The following is a 26,083-nucleotide window of genomic DNA, read 5'->3' as shown; positions in this document are numbered from 1 at the left end:
TTTAAGTTCAAACGAATACACAAAAGACTGATGGATATTTAAGAGTAATGACCCAGTCAGTGGTTTAAAAACTACTTCCTTGCATCCCTTTAACACTTGAGGGGATAAGTCAGTTACCTTGAGAACAAGTTCATGTTCATCTTGTTTTTTCCTCCTTGATCTATTAAAATGAATGTTCAGCTTTGAATGCCACATTTTATTATCTCATCTGTATTTAGGAAAGGATTGAAAAATTTTTAATTTAGTGAGAACTGTTCAGTATTAGTGAATCCAGTAGATACTTACAGAAATTTTTCAATCATTTATTAGGGTACAGGCATTTATATTCTGGAACAAATCAATTTTTCTTTTTTTCTTGGCTGTGCTGCACAATTTGTGCGATTTTAGTTTCCCAACCAGGGAATCAAACCCTTGGCTGTGAGAGCTAGGGGTCCTAACCACTGGACCACCAGGGAATCCCCTACTGTTTTTTTCAACAAGTTTCTCTGAGCACTTTTTTTTTTTAAACCAGAATTGCTTTAGCATCTGGCATATTTAGCAATGAACTCTGTAACACAATACAAAAAAGATGAACGGCCAAATGGGCCAAATGGAAAACCACAACGGGGGAGAAGGGGAGAAGGGACAGGAAACAACTGTTTAGTACTTTTAGAAAGTGAATTTTAAAGTAAAAAGCTGTTCAGCTATTAACATGTAAAAAATCCAACAACAGGGCAAACAACCAAACTGAATGCCCATTAAAGACAAAGTGTTTGGCTTAGCTTAGCTTATATGTACAGAGATAAGTAAACCAAAAATTTTCCAAACTGGCAAAGATTAATCTGGCATAGGAACAGCAAAATTTATTGTTGACAGTGTAAAATTTTTTGTAGTCTTTATGGACAGCAATTTGGAAATACTTTCTCTTGATATAATTTATACTAAGGCAATGATCAGAAACGGATGAAAGTATTTAAGAAAATCCACCACAGGACTGTTTATAGCATGGGATTCTTTAATAGTGCAAAATTTAAAATAACTTAAAAATCCAACAATAGGGATATAGCTTAATAAACTGATAGAGCCACACTATGCAGTGAGTAAAACTAACAGACTAGGGCTTGATGAAATAGGACAATGTCTGGTGTGGGAAAAAAACATTTCAATTACAGCCATGATCTTTGTGTAAAAAAAATGTGTACACACTCATATACTCAGAAAAAAAGACTTAAAGTAACACTGCAGTGTTAATTGGTTATCTTTAAGGGTCAGGATTATAAGTAATTTTGGGGCTGTATACATTTTATGTTTTCTAGGTTCTCTATACTAAACACAATATGAATTATCAGAGAATAAAAATATTTTAAAACAGGGTTCCAGTCTACATACGGTTTCGCCAGACTTGCTAAGCCACATGAGCCAAGAGCCCTCCATCCAAGTATGTAGCCGCCATAATAAATAAGGTGTACAATCACTGAAAAACACAGTAAGTTTATTTGGATTTGGGGCTCTGAAGAGTTCGGTCTCTGCTCCCTGACCTTCTCCCGCCACGGCTCCTGGACCTGGAGGAGCTCTGGCTGCGGCTCCTGCGGCTGTGGCTCCGGCTGCCCCGTCCACGGCTGCGGTCCCTTTTTCTTCCTCTGCTTCGGGAATTGTGCCTTCCCCGGCTTCTGGACCTGTGTTTGTGCGATTTCTTGGCCCCATGACTACTCCTCCTCTTCCGGTCGGCCTCCCCGTTCCTCTTGTAGGAGTGGGCCGGCCCAGGGCTCCTCCTCCTCCTCGGCCTGCTGTAGTAGTCATCGTGGGGGCCCAGCCTCGCCCTCCTCTCTGAGCTCTTCCCAAAGGAGGAGCCAGTCCGATCTGGAGATAGGTAGATGTCTCGATTCGCTTCCCAAAACTCATTGTTGGGATTTCTGAACACGTGAAGGAAGTTGCAGTGTTTCCCTCTGGGACACTGCTGTATTTCAAATAACCCTGCAATGGCACAGTGAGGAAACGGTGTTTACTGCTGGCACTACATCCTTTTCACAAGGTACATTTCTGATGTCCGCTTGTGATAGGACTAGTTTCTCCTTACATACTTTGACCTCACAGTTTGGGTTCCCTGAATTTCAAAAATATTCAATGCTCTAACAAAAGGCACTGTGAAAAGTAATAGATCAGAACTTTTAATTAACCAGAATGTCCCATTCCCCTACTGGGTTATGGTGTGGAGTGCAACCCAACCAATGGCAACCATATTATTTATTATTTTTTCTATTGTTTTACCATCCTGCTGACTGACAATGTAGATCCCTAACTAACACTGAAGAACCAGCCCTGGTCAGCAGTCCTGGTGGCAGCATGCTTTGAGGGCACAGTGGTGGGAGGACAGAGCCACTGGCTAAAATAAAGAGCATGTTGTAAGTAGAGGATCCTGTATTTTCTTACATTTCAAGAAGATGATAAACACTGGCCTAATGCTTTAAATTTATCAGGTGCTTTTAATACAAAAGATTTTTGTCAACAGTGAAATCTACTTGCACAGTTTAGAGATCCCTTGAAGATTTTCAAACTTTTTTGAAAAAACGGTAAATTAAATATGTAAAAGAGTTAAACATGAAATACCTGTATACCACACACTATATACAAAAAGTCAGTCAAAATGGGTCAGGGTCCTAAACCTAAGCTATGGAACTATACATTCTTGGAAGAAAACATACAAGTAAATCTTCATGGCATGGGCTGACATGGATTCTTAGATACGATACCAAAGCACAAGCAAAAAAAAAGAAAAAATAGATGAATTGGGCGTCATCAAAATTAAAAACTTTTGTGCTTCAAAGGACACCATCAAAGTGAAAAGACAATCTATATAATGGGAGAAAATATTTGCAAATCATATCTCCAATAAGGGACCTGTCTGTAGAATATATCAAAGAACTCTTACAACTCAATAACAAAAAGACAAAAGAAAAATGGGCAAAGTATCTGAAGAGACATCTCTCCAAAGATGATATACAGTGGCCAATAATCCAATAAAAAAGACACAAAAAATGCTCAGTAGTTACTAGTCACACTCAGAAGCACCTCACTGAAATCACACTGGATTCCTGGCAACTGACAAAAGTAACTGCCTTCATGGAGAAAACAGAGCCATCTCTTTCAGTCCCAAAGTCTTTAAGGCATAATGGTTCTTCTGGCTTAGCAAAGCAAGGAATTCTAAATTCCTTCCCCCCACCGCCCCGCCACTTCAGTTACAGCAACCATTAAGACCAGGTTGCCAAAGATTCAGACTTTATAAATTACAGATTTTGAAATAGGAGATTTTAAGCAAGCGAGTATAAAGCGAAGTGAAGCAAAGGGTAAGGGAAGTGGCCCCTGAAGGCACTGGCAGCTCTTCTCATAGCTTCCGGGGCACTTCAACAATAAATGGTTTGGCTAAGCCTATTTGATAGAAATCACAACAGAATGACCCCTTCAAAATTGCCAGCTACTCAAAGACTAATTCATTTCCTGATTCGGCAGCCACTATCTGATGAGTCAATCTGACGGAATGTGCCCTGACCAGGTTCCAAAGCTATAATCAATCTCTAAGGCACAAAAGCTTGTATTTCAATAATGCAGGAAGTGTTACAGGTAATGTTTTAGGTGGCAAAGATGACAAGGTTCATTAGGGATAGAGATGGGGAAAAAAAACAGCTCAAGGGAGGAGCCAATAAATAGAAAACAGACACAACTTCTCAGGCTTCCTGCAGAGCCTAGGACTTTGAGCACTGACCTTGTCACCTATACATTGTGCCCCCAGTCACTGCATCCATAAAGTGACCCATAAGGTCGGTTACAGGTCTAAAACGTGATGTACTTTATATAGTGATCTCTGTTCATCTACCAGGTGAGGCAAAAGCTAATCTCCACTCCTTTAAAAGGTTGCTTTCCCCTCTCCCCCCAAGAATATCACTTTATATGACAGTGGAACCGTTGGGGGGAAAAAAATCATGTTGTATTTACCACAAATTGCCATTTTCCATCGGGTCACTGGGCAGAATTCACACTGAAGCTGTCGTCCAGCGTACCACCGTCCATTAAACAGAGAAAGGGCTGCTTGGCATTCTTCTTCCCTTTAAACCACAAATTAAAGGATGTACTTTAGAGTAACTTTCTAAAGTAGAAATGCAGATTAATCCTATTGTTAACTAACTCTTGTACTTGTTTACCAGAGGGCCACCAAGCTCACTGCTTCTGTGTTACCTAGGGAGTCCTCATTACAGCATTCAAGCTCCTGAAGCTCACAATTTATTCAGAAACCTTTTTTTTTAAACTAACCTCTCAGAGATTCTGATGCATGGAAATCAGCTTGAGTCAAAGCTTCTTAAACCAAAAGACTGGACCATTAAAAATGCAGAAGTGTTTTCCACTGTCAGCGCCTGTTCTTTCTCAGTTCAGATCGCTGTCCTTCCTATTACAATGGTTAATTTACCCCATTAGCCATGGCGCCATGCAGGCAAACAGCATGACGAGCAGAAATGACACACTAACTGCTCTCTTAGCAGACAAAATGCACACTGAAATTATCTGGGGCTTTAATTTCTCATACTTTTCTGTTCTCTAGTCTGGTTATCCCTTTCCAGTTTGTGTTTTAATTATTAAAATTACATAAGTAAAAAATTCACTATATTGCAAAAGATTAAAAACTCTAAGTATACAAAGAATGAAATACAAATATATAATTTTCTAATCCTTTCTATATTTCTAGATCAGCTCCTAATATTTACACTTTTAAAAATACCATGCAGGGACTTCCCTGATCCAGTGGTTTAAAGACTGAGCTTCCAATGCATGGGGCACGAGCTCGATCCCTGGTTAGGGAACTAAGATCCTGCATGCCCCCCCCAGCCCCCACACTGTGCGGCCAAAAAAAAAAAAAAAAAACAAAACCATGCATATGAAAGCTATATAGTCAGGGGGGAAAAAATCCCACATGTCAATGTAAGTCACAACACTGTGACAAAATGTGAAGATGTTTATGTTCAGAATACTTACGACTGATACTGAACATACACATTGCCCCTCAGATGAGGTTCCAAGTTGCAGCTGACCTAAGGAGCAATGAAGAACTGATTTACAAAAAAAAAAAAAGTCAAAAACCTAAGGAAAAGAAGCCCTCCAGTCATCATACGTACTTCTGTCCAGGCCAACATTACCATAAGGTGTTATCAATCAAAAATTTCAAAATTAAGATACTACCCCATGCTCACATCTATTTAAGGCATACTTCAGCACATGGCAGTGTTGCAGGCAATTACCTGATCCTTTTTTTGTTCAAAGATATGAAATGTTTCACACACACACATAAAAATATACTATTAAAAAAAAAAGAAAGAAAAAAAATACAGAGACTAGTAAACAGCCCTTATATACATCACCCAGATTTAATACTAACATTTTCCATTTTTGACTGAGCATGTTTAAATACGTAAAACATAAAAAGACCCAGTTGAAGCCCTTCCATCCTATTCTCCCTCCTCCATCATATAGGTCAGCACTCCCCTGAGGTTGGGCAAATCCTTCGCATTCCAAATACACACAGACACAGGCACCCCTATCTACGTAGACCCAATACCCACAGCACACATATACATGTGCATGCATGCTAAGTCGCTTCAGTCTGCCCGACTCTGTGTGACCCTATGGACTGTAGGCCACCAGGCTCCCCTGTCCATGGATTCTCCAGGCAAGAATACTGGTGTGGGTTGCCACGCCCTCCTTCAGGGGATCTTCTTGACCCAGGGATTGAATCCACATCTCTCATGTCTCCTGCATTGACAGGCAGGTTCTTTGCCATTAGCACCACCTGGGAAGCCCATACACAGACAGGCATATACACATATATGTGTGCCATAAAATATATATATATGTATTATGCATGGACATAACATACAGGCGGAGCCTGTGCCCTCACCTTCCCATCCCACCTAGTACTTCAGAGGGAGGCAAACCAGTCCCTCCTTCACGTGCACTGCCTATGCCCACCTTAAACTGGATCACTTTCCCCACATTCCTGAACTCAGGGAGCACGTCATCATAAAAGTCCAAGAACTGCTGGTAGGTTTCCTCCTCGCTGTACTCCAGGCTTGCGTCGGGGTCGTAGTCGTCCCTTCTGCACTGCTCCATCCCAAACGTTGTAAACATGCTTTTAATAAGAAGGGTGGGACTTGATGTCGGGAAATTGTGTTTACGTGAACACCTGCATATGAAGGAAAAACTTCAGCAGTCCAACGGTGAGAAATTACATATAAGATACCTGCATTAAACTGTGAGATAAAGACTTGAGCAACTTAGCTGTTTTGACTGAACTGTAAGATGACAAACCTCATTCAGACTTTAAATATCAACACTTAACAAAACTGTTCTACAGCTGACCAATATACTGGATCTCATTAAAATGTACAGTTGGGAATTATTTCCAAGTTCAGGAGTCATTTTAGCTGCCTTTTACTGAAATTCAGAAAGCCTTACACACATGGAAGCACATGGAAAGAGAAGCTGCGTGGGCATGACAGACAGTGATGACAGGCACAGAGACACCGTGCGTGGGACTCAGGACACGTGAGAACAGTGCAATCCTGATTCCATACAGTCACCAACAAACCCAACACTTAGAGAACAGAGTATTTGGAGAGTTTTAGCTAAATGGAATGCACTTCATAGTTTTCATGGCATTTTTATATTCTTTCCTCTGATCCTTGCAACCTATTATGACAGCCAGGGCTAGTATTTTCTCCACTTTGAAAGAAAGAAAGTGAGGCCTAGAAAAGCACACAAGTTACATGACTGGGGAGAGAAGATCCCAGAGATCTGAGCTAATCCACAGTCCACTGCTTATGTGTTATATGATGTGGTAAATGTTAAGGAATTTCTCTTTAATGAAGGAGGTTGACCATTGTGAAGAACAATTTTCTTTTCACAGTTAAACTAGACCAGGTTGTAACTGAGTAATTTTTTACAAAAAAATCTTTCATATGAGTTTACTTTCTTCTTTCTTTCTTTCTCCTCAAATAAAATGAAGAGGGAAAAAATACAGTTTAAGATTCCAAATCATCAAATTTTCCTGATTAAATTTCCAGCTTAAAAATTACAACAAAATTTTTAGAAAAAAAATCCCAAGAACTCTTGAAGAAAAAAAAGTTGAAGAACAAAACAAGTGTTAGGAAAAAAAACAATGGCCCTGAAATAAATGTTTAACTCATGTTTACTTTCCACTGTCTGTAACATACATCTGTACACCTAGATGAGACTGCACACAGAATGCCTTGCACATACCATGCCCAACTCAGAAATGTGCAATCAGTGCTCATTAATGTGAAATTTTCTAGTTTCCAAAGGAATCTCCTAGATTATTCAGCCAAAGACCTAGTAATGAGATCCATCTTCCCAAGGACAACTGCCCACAGAAAAAAGAACAAGGATTCAACCTAGTTGGCAGTGTTAGTAGAACCAGAATTTTACAAGTATGAAGCACATACAGAATTATATGAAAAACCAATTTAACAAGGTTAAAATTCTCATGGGATTCTTATATCTGAATGAACTGGGCTCTAGTACCCAGGATGTCAAATGAACATTTGTGAGTTTTGGAACAGTGCCAAATTCCCCATCTAGGGAAAAATCCCACTTGGCCTGGAGACAGTCCACATAGTCTGGGTGTATTTAAGGCCAGCCCTACTATACTGAAAATTCAGCTAAGACAAGGGATACCTGGGAAGGCAGTCTAAAGCTGTTGTACCCAAACCCATGTGATTCTTAGAATCACCTGGGAAGAGCTGAGATTTCTTAGGTCCTGCCCTAGATCAATCTGTTCAGACCTCAAAGAGTGAGGAACCCATGTTTTCAAAGTAACTCTACACCTGGTCCTTAAGGTCAATCATGTCTGGGAACTCCCGGTTTAGCCATGCTATTTACCCATTACTCAGATCCTTGAATCAAGTAAGACTGCCACAAAATCAGGTAGTTGGACATTACCTAAACTGGAAGGTCAGCCAATAAATGGCATGGGTCTCCAAATGCCCCCTCAGGTAGAACTGACTATGCCTCTTTTTCTCTTCTCAGGGGAGAACTCCAGGCACTCACTACCTTTGTTCTTTATAGAATGAAGTTACACACTAAAGTTAGGCTGTGATTATTTACTGAAGGTCTTTGTGAGAAATATTCTCATGAAAATTACATATGCAACTGTTAATAAAATATCCATGAAAGTTACTGTCCACCTTCCTACTCAGTATCTTTATACAGTATTCTATGGGAAAACATTTGGACTCTGATGCCTAGAAAATTTGTCATTCCAGAGATCCCACTCATTTCCTTTTTGGTAAGAACTACAAAGCTCATTGCTGCGTGGGATGGATACAACTCCAAAGTCAAATGTACTGTATATTCACAGTAATGCACTTCTCCTTTCCTTGCTTTCTATTTATTTTATTAAACAGTGTAGTAGACTATGAGCCTTCTTTAAATCACTTCTGGAAATAAGTGAGGTATAAATAACTACTCTGGTCATTGAATTTTACTTTTCATCAGTGATTATGTTCTTTAAGGACCAAAAAAAAAAAAAAAAAAAAAAACCTGAGCTCCCCTCCAAGCTGTGATTCTAAGAAAAATCAACTTCAGAGAGGTTCTAAAATTGAATTCTGTACTAATTACAGAAACAAAATGATCAAAGAGATGCTTAGGTTATGCGAGTGTGTGCTGATGTGATAGACCTTAACAGAGAAGGACAGTTGTATGATCTTGAGCAAGTCACTGGGGCTCTCTGTGAAAGGTGAGCAGCAGCTTTGTTTGAAGGGACGGTACTGGATTTTGTAACTGCTAGTTTCACGGAATCTTATTTCACAACTCATCACCTGAGTGATGAAAATATCCAAATCAATCTCAAACTTTTTTTTGATAGTTGTGATGGTGAAATGTCACATGCCTATGAATATATTAAGAAATCTTCACAAACTAATCTGACTACTGTCAATATTTCCTTGAAATGGCTCTCAGGGCTGAGTTTTGAGAGCCTGACAGTCCATTCTCCTTTTCACAAATAAGTCCTGTCAACCAATTTCCTGAAACCATTTAGGACATCTTCCCTTCTCTCACTTATGCCCAACAGAAGAATCCAGAATCCGATGACTGCAAACCTTCACATTTAAGGAAATGTTAGAGATATACCATAAATGAGGAATTCTGCAGCTTGGAAACTTTACATACAATTTGGTTCAATAACCCACCCCCCCACTCCCATTGCCAGTGCAAATATGAACTCATATTGAGTCTCAGTTGTCTTTCAAAGGTAATTCACTGTACATTTTTTTCTTTGGTGGGGGATGTTTTACATCAATCATTACTATTTTGATGAAATTAAACATATAAGGATACAAACGGGGATAAAGTCTTTCTCTCTTCCTTTTCCTCAAGAGGAGGAAAAGGAGCCCAGTTCCTCAAGAGGAGGCTTTCACTATTGACCAGATTCTGTGAATACTTTCACAGATATTCCGGGCATATAGCATCCCAACTATAAAACATAAAAGGAGTCACAAATCCTACATCAGTGACTCTGAATCCTGGGGCACATTACAAATACCTGAGCACATTTCAAAAATTAGGGTGCCCAAGTCTCAAAAACTCTGATTTACTCAATTTGAGATAAGACGTAATTTTTTTCAAGCTTTCTAGATGATTCTAGTTGGAATCCAGGGTTGAGAACCACTGTTCTTAAAAAATGTAAAATGATGTGACGGCTTAAATTTAAAAAGAAAGAGAAAGCTAGAGAAGGTTCATATTTTCAAAGAAGGAAATAAAGCTCACAGCATGTATAATTTTATGAATAAAATAAACATGAGAGACAACATACAGTTTCTCATTAAATACATATCCCTTTTTATGATGAATAAGACACTAAGATATAATTAGATCTTTTCTTCTGCAGAATGAAAAGTAATAATTAGATTTTGCCTCAGATGGATTTATTCACCATTATGAATTATTTATCCACTTTAAGTTCATAAACAAGCCAAATTATAAAAATCACCACTGCCTGCCATACAGTTGATATTTAAATATTTGCTAAATGAATCAAAACATCAACACTTAGTTTTCTACGTGAATGTCCTGTTTTAAAATCATTGATCCAAAAGAGGCAGGGAACCAGAGGGTCTCAGAGAATAATGGCAACAGTAACAAAAAGAAATTAACAGCAAACACAGCGCTTGCCATGGGCCTGCCATATTCAACCTGCTTTCCCTGAATTCACTGATTTCAGCCTCACAACTGCCTTGGGGTGGGGGGTACTACTTTTAATCTCCATTTTACAGATGAGGAATCTAAGGCATAAAGGGCTTAAGTAACTTTCTCACCATTATAGCCACTAAAGCCAGATGCTGAACCCTGCGTCTGTTCCTCAATCAGAGCAGACTGAGAATGCGCACTACAATTTTTCTCTACTCATTCAGATCCTGTCTTTCACAGACATCCCTTTGGGCATGCCAGTTTTTAAAGCCTTCTTCATGCACAGTGTTTGCCATTCAAAAAGTAAAGCCAGGCTGCTCCAATCTTTTGAAATAGATTTCCTCATCCCAGTTCACCCATGTGGACCAATATAAGCGCAGGAAGAAAACAAAAGTGAAAGGTCCTCAGACAGCTATGGGAGGAATGAAAAGGAAGCCCTGCCAGAGAACTGGACCAACCCACCCAGGGGCGGGCGGGGAGGGGGGTGTTGGGGAGCAGGGGACACTCAGCTTGGGGAACTAGAGCAGCAGCAAGAACATAGCAGAGGCCTGAATGAACGTGAACATTTCAAACTCCAGCCTGTGCCGCTCCCCAAAAGGGAACTTGGAAACCTTGATGTTTTGAGTCACTGAACTCTGACACAATAAAACAAAATTGGTTACCTATCTCCAAATCTGCATGCTCCCGTTTTACTGTAGAATGGACAATTAGCTCGATCTTTCTCCATTACTCTTAATTCCGTGGGTGGTTCTGGGTTTTGCCATGTGGCACCATTTTCCAACTGTTGAAAATAACCGTAACTTTATTTGATGTAAAAATCCACAAAGAATTAAATGTTTAAAAGGTATTCAAATATTTCGGTCAAAAATAAAAACAGATTCCTGTAAAAATATACACATTTAAGTTGTGCCACACAACCAAGACTCTACAAACAACTGTCATGAGATAGGGGCTATGTGTCTCTCTTGGTTCCCGGGCACTGTCCAGCATCAGGCATTGCCACGGCTACCAGGAGCAGCCACCAAGGTTTCCCTTCTGTCCATCGATTCTGAAAAGAGTCAAAGGACTTGTTAGGGAACTATCCCGTGATTTACTCTGAATCAAGTTAAAACATCCATCTGGGTATAAAAATGTGTGAGGCTGATTATACATTCTTTAAGGATTATAAACAGGTCCAGTCCACAGGGGTGATTTTTGCTTTTGTTCATCAATTCACTTTTGTTGTTGCTATTGTAGAAATCACAGAGCCTCAGATGTGAATCCCACATTCAGACAGTATCTAAGTAACTTACCACAAAATTAACATTACTGGAAATAGTGTTTTTAAAGAAATGTTCATTGGCCTTAAATTGTTAATGAAAGGTTTTGAAAATACCTCATTTTCAGCCTGCTCCAGCATCTTCTGCACAGCTTCCTACAAATGGTGCAAACACAGGACTAATGAAAACCTTCGAAGTCAGGTAACTCATATCTGGTTTATCTGGTTAAGAATCTCATGTATAACAATTTTAAAAAACCCATCACACAAAAGGCTTCATGTTGTAATTTGCTTTCTATAGCACGATCTTCTGAAAAGCTTTCAAAAGACATACAGCTGAGAATCTTCATTCAATTAGGACATTAAACAGCTAACATTTGAAAACATAGTCTTCTAATAGTTTCAGTAAAAGTAATATTTGGCAGATTTGAACATACATTCCACATTCTAGTTTTTAAGCTGAGGTACTAGTGAATATCATAAAAGACAATGGTAGCTGAAACATCACAAACACTTAACAGATGCTACATTATGATATGAACAGTAGGAACTGGGACTGATGAAAAATCTCAAACTTTCTGATAAGGCAGTATCACAGTTCTGCACTATGCCAGTAAAATTTTACCTCCTTGGCATTTAAATAAGCTTTAAATTATGTTTGACAGACTTTTCCCTAGTTCCTTAAAGCAATACATAGAAGACTCATATGTCTAGCTGCTTACTTGATTAACTACCTGGCCATGTAAGGGTCCTTAGTAACTTAATGTGCTCAAAATGGAACTCTACTCTTCCCTACCCCTCACCCATCTAAATGCCTCACCTCAGAAAACAGAGCTGCATGTGCCTACATGCTCAAATTAAAAACGTATGGCTTGAATTCTCTTCTCCTCCTTTCCCCTTCCTGCCCATTCAGCCTACCAGCTAGAGTTCCGCTAACTGCCACGACTCATTACAAATCTGTGTACTTCTCTGTATTAAGCATCAACTGTCATCCAAACCACCATCATGTCCTGTTTGGAGCAGCAGCCTTCTAACTGGTCACCACAGTTCTACTCTTGCCTCCTTGGTCATCACTCCCAACCACCACCCGCTATTCTTTATACAAAAGTTAGAATGATCTGTTAAAGGTAAAGATATAAATTAAATGAAGTCAGTCCCTGCTTCAAAACTCTTTAATGGCTTCCCATGACACTTCAGGTAAAATCCAAACTCCTTCCCACCCAGGCCTTACATGAATGACCCTGCCTACCCTCCTGAACTTGGGCCCACCCCTGTCGCTCTCCTCTTTTTGGTCTCTAGGATTTAGGCATCCTGACCTCCTTTCAGCTCCAGGCTCAGACCTCCGTGCCTCTGCCTGGAATCCTTCTCCCCAAGATCTCTACACTCAGCCGTCAGTTCACACATCGGCACCTCCTCAGAGCAGTCTTCCTTGACAGGCAATCAATTGAAAGGCGTAGTTTCCTACCGCAATCAGTCTGTCATGTGACCTTCTTTCTTTCTTTATACCACATGTTGCTGCTGCTGCTAAGTCACTTCAGTCATGTCTGACTCTGTGCGACCCCATACATGGCAGCCCACCAGGCTCCCCCATCCCTGGGATTCTCTAGGCAAGAATACTGGAGTGGGTTGCCATTTCCTTCTCCAATGCATGAAAGTGAAGTTGCTCTGTCATGTCGGACTCTTCGCGACCCCATGGACTGCAGCCCACCAGGCTCCTCTGTCCATGGGATTTTCCAGGCAAGAGTACTGGAGTGAGGTGCCATTGCCTTCTCCATTACCACATACCATTACCTTAAAGCACCTAAAATGATCTTTTTGGTTATTTATCATTCAGTTTCCCCTTCAAGAAATGGAACGCAATGAATACAGATCTTTGTAGCTGCCCTATCTCCACTATCAGAGAAGCATCTATCTAGCTCACAGCAGAAACTCAGAATGCAGATCCCTTTATATATGCTTAGAATTGACTTCATTTTACCCGCTTCTCCTTATGTCTCACCAGACTTCCTTTGAAACAAAAACTTTAGCTTTTATCTGGTGCCAGAAAGACCTCAATTGAAAACCATTCCACTGTTAAAATAGAAATTTATTACTCTCGCTCTAAAAAAAAAAAAATATGACAAGCTCCAAACAATTTTCCTGCCCCGTAAAAACCTAGCATGATCTTGCCTCATCTGGAAAGCAGTACTCAAGTAAGGGTGTTTAAAATTTACACTGGAATTAACCAATGGCCTGAGACACAAGAAACAAAGGTTGCTTCTACCCCATTATGACTAGGATGTAAACAAATGCATTTTTCCCATGAGCAGGTGATTACCTAATTTTCTGCTATTCAAATATAGCAATATCACAGAAAAGATACATCCTGATGAATCAGTGAAGGAAAGATGAGCTGTGATATCTTTGAAATAAATGCACTGTTAAGGAATAGCAGCAAAACAGACCAAAGCAATCTTTAAAAACAATCCTAGAAGATAGAGATGTATACAAATACCTTAAGATTCTTTTTTTGTGAGCAACTATGTTACTTACAACTGCCTTTAGAGCACAAGTTAGAAAAGAAGTCAAAACTTAATAACAAAAAATATTTCCTAATCTCTCAATACTTGAGCTTCTGATTTCTTTCAATCTATTAGTTCTTGCTGACATGTCCAAAGTAGTGAAGTCTCTTATGAATCAAACAAAGGTGGAAACTATAAAAAATAGTATTCACTAGGTAAGTCAACCCATATACAACAAAACCTCAGAAAAACACTGTCTGCTGTGGAGTGGTACAAAGTGTAAAGCAGGGGTCAGCTGCCTGTTTTTATCAATAAAACAATAAGGTTTTATTGGAATTTGGCCACAACCCTTTATTTGTATGTTACCTATGGGTGCTTTTACGGGACACTGGCACTATTGGATGTTTTCAACAGAGACCATACAGACCATAAAGCCTGAAATATTTACTCTGGCCCTTTACAGAAAAAGCTGGCCAATCCCTGGTATATAGGTATATAAGATAGGTAGAGTTGGTGGAAAAAACCTTAATTTAAGGCATCTGCCACAGCAAACATCCAGAGAAAAGCATCAAGAAAATGTTAGTGTTTATCCAAACTAAAAACATGACTCTTTCTAAAGAAAAACACCAAGCTCAAACCCTGATATGCCTATAGCTTATTGTTCCACCCCATCATTCACCCCATCCACCCACTAAGAGGATACGCAGTGCGTTTATCCTCCTGTGGCAGGAATCACCTCTCTTTCTTTCTTCTCCTGTAGCTTCTGCTGCTCCTCTTCTCTCTCTTTTCTCTGCTGTTCTTCCCATTCTTCCTTTAACTTTCTCTTTACAGAGGGAAAAAAATAAAAAGAAGAAAGGTAATTTTTTTCAGACTCACGTTTTTACAACATTTGGCATATGGGGCAAATCAATGGAAAATGTTAACATTGGTAATATGAACAACATCCCTCCCCATTTTTTAATGGTTGCACCAGGTCTCAGTTGCAGCACGCAGGATCTAGTTCCCTGACCAAGGACCAAACCCAGGCCCCCTGCATTGGGAGCACAGAGTCTTAGCCACTGGACCACCAGGGAAGCCCTAAACATCTGGTTTTTAAAGTTCAAGGTATGTAACTCTCACTGAGAGTCATTTTGGTTACTAGTTAGTTAACTGGTTATCTGATTAGTACCATACCTCTTGTTCTTCCTGCCGTTTTCTAGCTGCCTCTTCCTTTTCCTTCTTTATTCTGAATTCTTCTTGTGCCTTCTGCTCCCGCAGCAACCATTCCTCATGTAATTTTTGCCTATTGATGTAATGATGTGATCAAATAAAAGGAATGGGCGCTAATCAAATACATCCAAACATATATGACAGTAAAATGACATTTTGTGAATGATGAAAGTATCATGAAAGATATTTTCTAGAAAGCAGTTAAGTGGAGGTAAGAGGACCAGGATATATTAGTAGTGATCTTGGAAAAGCACTGCATTTTAGCAACTATCCTCCTAGAGGGAAACAGTGTAAAATCACTACTTCTAAATTTCCTAACTGTAACATCTTTACACAAAACAATGACACTCTAGCTTTCTCTTTAGGTTGGCCACAGTGATGTTTCAGTTCAGTCGCTCAGTCGTGTCCGACTCTTTGCGACCCCATGAACCGCAACATGCCAGGCCTCCCTGTCCATCACCAACTCCCAGAGTTTACCCAAACTCATGTCCATTGAGTCAGTGATGTCATCCAACCATCTCATCCTCCATCGTCCCCTTCTCCTCCTGCCTTCAATCTTTCCCATCATCAGGGTCTTTCAAATGAGAAGCTCTTCACATCAGGTGGTCAAAGTATTGGAGTTTCAGCTTCAACATCAGTCCTTCCAATGAACACCCAGGACTGATCTCCTTTAGGATGGACTGGTTGGATCTACTTGCAGTCCAAGGGACTCTCAAGAGTCTTCTCCAACGCCACAGTTCAAAAGCATCAATTCTTCTGCGCTCAGTTTTCTTTATGGTCCAACTCTCACATCCATACGTGACCACTGGAAAAACCATAGCCTTGACTAGACAGACCTTTGTTGGCAAAGTAATGTCTCTGCTTTTTAAAATATGCTGTCTAGGTTGGTCATAACTTTCCTTCCAAGGAATAAGCGTCTTTTAATTTCATGGCTACAATCACCATCTGCAGTGATTTGGGAGCCCAAAAAAATAGTCAGCCACTGTTTCCCATCTATTTGCCATGAAGTGATGGGACCGGATGCCATGATCTTAGTTTTCTGAATGTTGAGCTTTAACCCAACTTTTTCACTCTCCTCTTTCACTTTCTTCAAGAGGCTCTTTAGTTCTTCTTTACTTTCTGCCATAAGGGTGGTGTCATCTGCATATCTGAGGTTATTGATATTTCTCCTGGCAATCTTGATTCCAGCTTGTGCTTCTTCCAGCCCAGTGTTTCTCGTGATGTACTCTGCATATAAGTTAAATAAGCAGGGTGACAATATACAGCCTTGAGGTACTCCTTTTCCTATTTGGAACCAGTCTGTTGTTCCATGTCCAATTTGAACTATTGCTTCCTAACCTGCATACAGGTTTCTCAAGAGGCAGGTCAGATGGTCTAGTATTCCCATCTCCTTCAGAACTTCCCACAGTTTATTGTGATCCACAAAGTCAAAGGCTTTGTCAATAAAGCAGAAATAGATGTTTTTCTGGAACTCTCTTGCTTTTTCGATGATCCAGCAGATGCTGGCAATTTGATCTCTGGTTCCTCTGCCTTATCTAATACCAGCTTGAACATCTGGAAGTTCATGGTTCACGTATTGTTGAAGCCTGGCTTGGAGAATTTTGAGCATTACTTTGCTAGTGTGTGAGATGAGTGCACGTGTGTGGTAATTTGAGCACTCTTTGGCATTGCCTTTCTTTGGGATTGGAATGAAAACTGATCTTTTCCAATCCTGTGGCCACTGCTGAGTTTTCCAAATTTGCTGACATATTGAGTGCAGCACTTTCACAGCATCATCTTTTAGAATTTGAACTAGCTCAACTGGAATTCCATCACCTCCACTAGCTTTGTTTGTAGTGATGCTTCCTACGGCCCACTTGACTTCACATTCTAGGATGTCTGGTTCTAGGTGAGTGATCACACCATTATGATTATCTGGGTCGTGAAGATCTTTTTTGTATAGTTCTTCTGTGTATTCTTTCCACCTCTTCTTAATATCTTTTGCTTCTGTTAGGCCCATACCATTTCTGTCCTTTATTGAGCCCATCTTTGTTTGAAATGTTCCCTTGGTATCTCTAATTTTCTTGAAGAGATCTCTAGTCTTTCCTCTTCTATTGTTTTCCTCTATCTCTTTGCATTGATCGCTGAGGAAGGCTTTCTTATCTCTCCTAGCTATTCTTTGGAACTCTGCATTCAAATGGGTATATCTTTCCTTTTCTCCTTTGCTTTTCGCTTCTCTTCTTTTCACAGCTATTTGTAAGGCTTCCTCAGACAGTCATTTTGCTTTTTTGCATTTCTTTTTCTTGGGGATGGTCTTGATCCCTGTCTCTTATACGATGTCACAAACCTTTAGGTGCCAATAAGTGAGTAACATCCAGCTTTTCACATTCAGAAAGTATTACCCTTCCTGTTCCATGCATTTTAAAAGTGCCAAATGCAGGATTGTAGCATGACCTGGCATCTCCTGCTCTAACCCTTGGACTGCTATTCTTTACAGTTCAGAGATTTGGTTTGCCTCAAGCAAAAGAGAACTATATTATGATCACGTCTTTAAAATAAACCTACAGGTTTTAAGAACAGATGACAAAGAATTTAAAAAAAATGCGTGGGTGTCTAGTTTATGTTTAGAAATGACCAGTTATAAAGAGTGATCTTGTATTAAAATGGCATCTCAGATATCCAATACCACAAGTTTCCAACTTAAAGGTTATATTTCAAAAGTTTATTAGCCAATTTGGTGCTTATAATCTAGACTGTATATTGTCCCACTGAATTTGTAAAAGGAAAATGAAATATGAGAAACTGTGCTATATTATATTACTTCAGGGACATCAGGACTTAAATAAGGTTTTATGTCTAGTCTGGGGACCCAACCGCAATTTCAAATACACGATGGGAGAAAGTATTCCATTTCCAACTACAGATTCCAGGAACCCATCTTTTAGCCATGGCAGAGACTGGCATGTTGCATATGTCAGCGTTTCTGTGTATGTGATGGGGTATATGTAGATGTTTCAGTGTGCAGAACTCTGATTCATGAAGTGCAGTATTTTCAAATAATTATCCTGCTTTTCAACAGTAAAGTATTATGCAACTCTTAAAGAAATAAACAAATATTAATGGAACGCAAAGACACATGTATGTGATTTAAAAGAAGCACCTAAGTACATGGGGAAGCAAAAAAAAAAGACTTCCCTCTTTCATGCTACACATATTATCTTCATCATGACAGAAATCTCTAATAACAACAACCAGAGTTATTATAGCACCTCCTATCTGTTCACACTATGTTAAGCACTATACATTTACCACCTTATTAATCTCATGATTATTATTATCATATTTTTTGGCTACGCCATGCAGCATGCGGGATCTTAGTTCCCCAACCAGGGAGTCCTAACTACTGGACCACCAGGGAAGTCCCTGTTTATGTCCCTATTTAGGGTAAAGAAATTGAAGCTTAGAGAGATTAAGCAACTTGAACACAGCTAGTAAGTAGCAGGGCCAAGAATGGAATGCAGATCTGGCTGAATCCAACTCCATGTTTCCCATCACCACTACCTTTTTTTCCCCCTAGCACTTTGATATTTCCACCTACTTATGTGCTTAGGCAGGTAATAGGAATTAATTACAAGAAAAGAAGCAACATTACCAGTGAACACACTAAATAGCTGGAGAGGGTCTATCAAGTTTTTTTTCCTTTAAAATATTATTTATTTTTTGTTGTGGCAAAGTATATATATCATAAGACTTACCATTTAAGTGTACAGTTGAGTAGCATTAAGCAAATTCCTATTATTGTGTACCACTTTTTAAAAAAGCCCAGTAAACAAAACACTACTCCCTGAAAAATATCAAAAGAAAAAAAGAGCAGAATATTTTTGTCATCTTGTGCTGGGGAAGGCCTTTTGAAGTCAGACACCAAGGCCAGATATCATGATGAAATTAACAACATGGAAATCAAGTTAAGTAACTAACACTGGAATCTAAGTTAGGACTGATGACAAATGAAAAAAATATACATCACACACATGACAGATATAGGAATAATATCCTTAATCAAGTAATAACACTGCTTACATTACAAAAAAAAAATGTATCCCCAAAGAGAAAGGTTTAAGCAATCTACAAATAGATAATATATAAAAAGATACTCAACCTATGAATTAAGTAGTATATATCTGAACTCTACTCAATACTCTGTAATGACCTATATGGGAAAAGAATCTAAAAAAGGAGTGGATATAAGTATACATACAACTGATTCACTTTGCTATACAGAAGAAAGTAATGCAACATTGTAAATCAACTGTACTCTAATGAAAGGTTTTTTTAAATGTACATTTGAAACGATGAGAAATAACTTTTTACTATAGAAGTTTTAAGAATTGATAATGCCTATTGTGAGTGACAGTATGGAGAGACGGGCACCTTGATTCACTCTTGGAAAGGTGGCGAACTGCAAACCGGGATGCTCTTTCTACCTGCAAAAAAGTGCATTTTATGTGCACTTTTCCTCTTGGCATTTTTCTAAGGAAATAATAGGACAATACCGAGGATATATAATCATGGATACTTGCTGCAACTTTTTTTAATAATAGTAAAAAGCCTGAATGTAAATAAATAACAAATAGTAAATGACAGTAAATTAATAATACCATGGTAAATGAATGTGATTTAACAGTAAATAACATTTATTTAGAGAACTAAACATTCATCAGTAGAGACCTATAAATTATGACTAGGGAATAAATTATGCTAGTCATACAATGGATACTGTGTTGCTATTGAAATGGTTCAATTAGATCTCTGTATCAACATTGAAGTAAATGTCCTATACACTTAGTGGAAAAAAACAATCTATAGAAAAATATGTATAAATATCATCCCACGAAAGAAATATATATATATATATTCATCTACAGTTTCTTTCTTACCTTCTTAACAGTGGCTATCTTTAGGTATGTGGAGTTTATTGAAGTCTTTTCACTGTTTACACTTACTAATTATCTGGATTTTTTTTTCCAAAAACCATTTACAAATTAGCAAAAGAGTGAAAAAACTTTTTTTAAAGACAACATCTTGTATCAGCCCATCAACTAGAGATTTAAACAGCTTATCCAAGGCATTTTACAAGATCTATTTTGTATAAGATTGTGTAAAGAAGACCTGTCCTAGTTAGCAAAGACTTAGGATATTCAAGTAAAAGAACTGGGCTTGCAGAAAGAGCTTCAATCAGTGCTGACCTCTCTCTTTCCAATAGCCTCTCTTCTTCTTCTTGTTCTTCAGTAAAAGCATCTGCCACTGCCTCCTCTTCCTCCTCCTTCTGTGAGAGTCCTAAAGGAATGTAAATGTTTTAGAACACTATCCGTGTATTACAAAGCCTTGGTCAATAATTCAGGAAAAAAATTATATAAATTTTTTATCTTTACAATTATGGTACAAACCTCTTTTTAAAACTTTCTAACAATAAAGGGCCCCAACCACCCAAATTGGAACAATGTGAACATTGAAAAGAACAATAATGGTAGTAGATTAACACATTAAACTGATACCCCCTAAAATGGTGAGATATGGGAGGGAACATCCATCTTTATAGAAGAATGGCAACTGAAAAGTGTAGAAAGACTTAAGCAGAACAGTCCTCACTGCTGTACCCCACTGTAGGAACTAACTGTTGGGAAGAGGATATTTATTTACACTATCTCAGAATACCAGCCTACAGATGAATACTAATTACAAAGGGGGAAATATCTATTACAGTGGAGCCATCCGATTGGCAACACTTTGACCACACTTCGCATCACTAGGAGTGGAACAACTTGACATGAGAGGCCCCAGATATATGCAATGAGAGCTATAAAGCATCAACTGTGTAGTATTTTGCCACAGAGTGTACCTGAGGATACTCAGAAGACGTACTAATCTAGAATGCAGGGCATTCCACAAAACAACTGGCTTGAGCTTTTCAAAATAACCAAACTTGAACTGGGAAAGTTTACATATGGTCTGTGTATATCATATTGCTGAATTACTACTCCTTTATTTGTTTAGTATCGTGGCCTTATTCTTAAGAGATGCAGGCTTAAGTATTTAGGGGTGAGGGCTATGTATATGTAACTGACATGCAAAAGGTTCAGAAAAAATTTGTACATGTGTCTATCTATCTATATACAGAGAAAGTAAGGCAAAATGTTAACAACTGACAAACCTAGGCAAAGGGTTCATGGATGTCTACCGTACATTTCGACTTTCTGTACATTGGAACATTTTCAAAGTAAAAACATGGGAAAATAAGTCCTAATATAATTAAAATCTATATCTTCTTCTACTCAAAATTTAAATTTGTGGGGAGAAAAAAAAGGAGGAAAACTGCAGTGATCTTAAGAACTATAACAGAAGATCTCAGGCTAAATGGAAAAATATAATGTCTGTCACATACATTAAGTATTTAAAAAGTGAAAAGTGTTAGTCACTCAGTTGTGTCCAACTCTTTTCGATCTCATGGACTGTAGCCCAACAGGCTCCTCTGTCCATGGAATTCTCCAAGCAAGAATACTGAAGTGGGTAGCCATTCTCTTCTCCAAGGGATCTTCCCGACTCAGGGATAGAACCTGGGTCTCCCACACTGCAGGCAGATTCTTTACTGTCTGAGCCACCTGGGAAGCCCATATTAAGTATAGGTCTAACCAAAGGCTCACCTAGTCCTAGATAACTACAGTACTGAACCACTGAATGATGCGGTGGTTACAGGCACTGGCCCTCTATGCAGTTGAAAATCCATGTATAACTTTAAAGTCAGCCCTCCACATTCACAGTTCTTCCATATCTGCAGTTCTGCATCCTTGGATTCACCCAACTGCAGACCATGTAGTACAATAGTATTTACTGCTGAAGAAAATCCACATATAAGTGAACGTGCGCAGTTCAAAACCCACGCTGTTTAAGGGGCAAGAGTGTATCTAACTGTATTATACATGTAACTATATATGGAATCATTCAGTTTTCCAGCTTCCATTTTTCCTTCATGTTACCTTAATTTCTGGTAATGCCGCTTATTTCAGGTTATTTCAAGTTGAATTGGGTGCTAAAGAAGCTACCTGTAATAGAGAGGTTGATAATCCAGAAATTTCTACCAATCACTTGCCAATTCACTCTAGAGCAATTCTTACAGAATATTTCTATATTCTAATCTTCTGGGTAATGTTTGGACATCCAAGTGTGCTACAACCCACAGCAGTGTTTGTTGACCACAGTATTCATGAAGCACCACTAAGTAAAAAATTGTGAGTTCGAGTAGGCCAAAGCAGGAGCAGTCATCCAGGGGCAAGTGCTTCATTGTGGCTCTGCCATTAACCATATATAATCATGAGCAGACCAGTGAGCTGCATCCTTCAACTGACTATCAACTGCCAAAGGACACATCCACTTGCCTATTCAGAGGCTTACTCCAAATGCGCTTTACAGAGTTAAAAGGGAATAAAAAATATCAATGCAATACATTGGAATTGAAGTATGTAAAGAAAAAGAGAAAGACTTTTAAAAAGTTGGGGCATGTTACAAGAAAACAGGTTAGCATAGTAAGGAAACCGAGAACTTTAAGGAGGGTGGGGAATTACTAAGGGCATCAATAATGCCAATCTACCCTGTTTCTCCTTTTATCCCTGATGCTTTATCCTGTCTCAAGTGGACCAGTTTTGAATTAAAAAAGAGATAGTAATACAGGCTGCAGGGCAATGCACTGTTCCTTTCACTCTAAATATCCCAAGTATTGCTACTTAAACAGTTTCTGGGCAACTCTAATGATAAATAAAATCTCTATGGCTATTTTTCTCAAGGTCCAAAAATCCTGGTTCCTTGAGGCCATGGTCTGTGGACTTCAAGAACTGTCCAGGATAATTTACTAGGCATATTCTGGTTAATGTACATGACAACCATTTTAACTCAGTACTCCTGTGTTATTTTAGTGCTTCCATGTGCATTTATTACTACTATATAACTTTACAACTAAGGTCATTAAACAGGTAGGTTTAATAAACAGACATTAGATTCTGCCATGTGAGGGCCACCACCAGTACAGATGAAGGTTCCCACAGTATTTTAATAGGAAGAAAAAGTGATAAATAACCACATGGCAATAGTAGTAGTAGCATTCCAAACTCCACTCAGTACCATGTTAATGTCCTGAGCATCTGTTTCTCATCATCCCTGCTGCTGCTGCTGCTAAGTCGCTTCAGTCGTGTCCGACTCTGTCAGACCCCATAGACGGCAGCCCACCAGGCTCCGCCGTCCCTGGATTCTCCAGGCAAGAACACTGGAGTGGGGTGCCATTGCCTCCTCCGCCCATCATCCCTAACATTACACAAATGTAGATATAGGGGCCTATCTGGCGGTCGAGTGGTTAAGACTCCGCATTTCCACTGCAGGGGACATGGGGTCCATCCCTGGTGTGGAAACTAACACCCCACATGCCACGCAGTGTGGCCAAACCAAAAACCAAGTTTCATAATTAATTTTATCTGTTTGTATTTAAATAAGATGAACAAGGGGTCTCTCACGTTAGTGTAGTTTGAGAAAAACTTGCAAAATGTCTAAACCCCTCGAATCCTGCTGGTTTTACAAAGAAAAATATTCGCTGAATACTTACTATGTGCAAGGGCTGTGCTAGCTGCTGTAATTCATGATGCCTGCACCTGTAATATTAGATACTTTATAAATACTTCCACGTAATCAGTGGGTGATGATTCACCATGACTTCTTCCCCCTCTTGAGAACTTTTACCATTGTTTCTGATATGGGTCTAACAACTTTTTGAGGGGTCATGGCCACAAGCAACTGTGTATCTGCTAACAGTACTTGGACGAGAGTCGCGGGAGCAATTTCATACACAGAAAACAAGTAAGTCCATTACCAGAGTCTCTCAGTCGAGCGAGTTCCTGTCGCCGTTTCTTTCGTTTCTCCTTCTTCAGGGCGGCCCTGTACTTTTTGTGGCTGGAAAAACAAGACACACACACTCCAGCGTCAGCGACCGCAACTGCAGCACTGCCTGAGCTCCCCTCTCCTCCGCGCCCAGTGATAGGAACTCCAACAGTGAAATCTTGCTTCCCGCGTTTTAATTACAGAACATGCCTTTACCACCGCCTCGCCATCCCATGCGCACATGGCAGGTCTTCTCCATCCCCCTCTGCTCCCCTTCTCGCCTCCCTGAGCCCACAGATGCCCACTGGTAATTCAGGCGCGCCCAGGGAAAGGATAGAGCTGCCGCGGTGGCTCGTCTGCTTGGCCCAGCTCCCCCTTTACTTCATGCTTGCACATCTTCCATGCCCAGCCTCGGTCTGCTCCGTCCCCTTTTCTCGTCAGCTCATCTCTCCTAACCCAGCTCACCTCAGCTTCTCCGAAAACAGCATATTCTCGGGCGCCGCCATCTTGCCAGCGCCGCCACGCCCACAGGAGCCGGCCGGAAAAGGCGGGCTTGAGGACGAGCGCAGGCGCAGTTGCTGCGCGGCTTCTCGCGAGGGCGTGGAGGGGAGCGTTTCTCTGCTCCGACTGACCAAAGACTAAAGGCCGGGGTAGGTGGCTCGTGTTCCCGAAGTCTGCACAACTAAATGTCTCCTTCCCGAAAAATCCTCTGGGGCACCTACCCCGCCCTGCAAGTAATTCTTCTCTCCTAGCGCTTCCCCAGTGCGTTATCATTACCTCTCCCCAACTCGTTGTGAGGTGTTTTGTGGCCAAGAAGTTAGTCACACCTCTCCTTTTCTTGTCATCCATTCACGAAGCCTCATCCTAAACAACGCGGCTAGCCTTCCTTTCCAGTCCGAGGCTGTGCCTCCATTCGTGGTTTCACTTATCGTCGCCTCAGACAGCCCTCCAGTCCTCCCCCTTCCACTGACACCTGCCGGCTCTAGAGGCTACAGAGGTGCAACCTCTGCTCCCAAGGAATTTCCAACCTAGAGACAGAGAAGGACCAATTCACAAATAAGATTATATGATATAGGCAACTCAGTTTACATTACATAGGCCACTTGGGAATTCAAGGAGAGCTTTCTAATGCCTGAGTTGTTTTGAAGGCAGTTGGGTAACCCACCTGCCAATGCAGGAAAGAGACGTGGGTTCAATACCTGGGTGGGGAAGATCCCCTGACATAGGAAATGGCAAACCGCTCCAGTATCCTGGAGAATCCCATGGACAGAGGACTCTGGTGGGCCACAGACCATAGGGTAACAAAGCGTCTAACACTACTAAAGCTATTTAGCACCCAGGCACGAAGGGCTATTACTCAGGTGGAGAAGTCTGGGAATGGACTTGCAGGTAAATCAGCACAAGCGAAGGCACTGAGCGATGAAACAACGTGGAATCTGCCAGAACCGCGAGAATTTTGGCCATCGAGTATAAAGGGCAATATGAGAGTATCAAGGAATACAGCGATAGAGGTGGCTGGTGCTAGGTTATGGGGAAGGGCCATTCCCAAAAGCTTTAATTATGCTCTTTAGGGAATAGGGAACCGTTGCAAGTTGAGTTGAGGTTTTTGTGATCGTATTTGTCTTTTAGGTAAGTGACTGGTTTGCAGTATAAAGGATACAGCCATAATAAAGCAATCTAGGTGAGAAGTAACAAGGAATTAAACTGGGGCAACAAGAGTAAGAGATTGAGAAAGCAAAATCAATCCTGCTAATAATTAGACTGTGGTTTACACACGTAAGACCAAGAAAAAACGTTTCTCCCAAGGACACGTTGCAACTGCAAAAGGATTAACAACCCCCTTCTTTTAATAATTGGATAACTTCCTTCCTGGCTTGTCTTTGTTCCTCTCTCATCCAAATCAAAATTACTGAGATACCCAATTACTAAGCTGCCTGTTTCCCTAGTCCCTCCCTGAAATCATTCAGCAGAAGCCCAAACTCTTCATAAA

General features: G+C 40.0%; 1 protein-coding gene across 4 annotated transcripts; it reads right to left on the bottom strand.

Moving 5' to 3' along the window:
• Positions 1-1,224: 1,224 nt before the first annotated feature.
• ZRSR2 (zinc finger CCCH-type, RNA binding motif and serine/arginine rich 2) lies at positions 1,225-24,886 on the bottom strand. Of its 4 annotated transcripts, XM_043458547.1 has the most exons (14): positions 24,871-24,886; positions 24,086-24,165; positions 23,822-23,867; positions 20,421-20,511; positions 19,606-19,658; positions 18,930-19,018; positions 15,160-15,268; positions 14,723-14,809; positions 11,603-11,641; positions 10,890-11,008; positions 5,992-6,205; positions 5,002-5,057; positions 3,970-4,079; positions 1,225-1,953 (listed from the first exon to the last, which is right to left on the bottom strand). In XM_043458547.1, exons 6-14 carry the CDS (start codon positions 18,953-18,955, stop codon positions 1,472-1,474), a joined length of 1,242 nt encoding a protein of 413 aa, XP_043314482.1. In that variant the 5' UTR covers positions 18,956-19,018; positions 19,606-19,658; positions 20,421-20,511; positions 23,822-23,867; positions 24,086-24,165; positions 24,871-24,886; the 3' UTR covers positions 1,225-1,471. The 4 variants fall into 4 exon arrangements, with proteins under 4 accessions (XP_043314482.1, XP_043314481.1, XP_043314480.1 ...); XM_043458546.1 differs by lacking the exon at positions 19,606-19,658; XM_043458545.1 differs by lacking the exons at positions 19,606-19,658; positions 24,871-24,886 and adding an exon at positions 24,559-24,612.
• Between the last annotated feature and the right edge of the window lie 1,197 nt (positions 24,887-26,083).

Source organism: Cervus canadensis, chromosome X (genome assembly GCF_019320065.1).
Source record: "Cervus canadensis isolate Bull #8, Minnesota chromosome X, ASM1932006v1, whole genome shotgun sequence".
In the NCBI taxonomy this organism is placed as follows: Eukaryota; Metazoa; Chordata; class Mammalia; order Artiodactyla; family Cervidae; genus Cervus; species Cervus canadensis.
The sequence above is the reverse complement of the archived record's forward strand: the minus strand, read 5'-3'. Positions and strand labels throughout refer to the sequence as shown.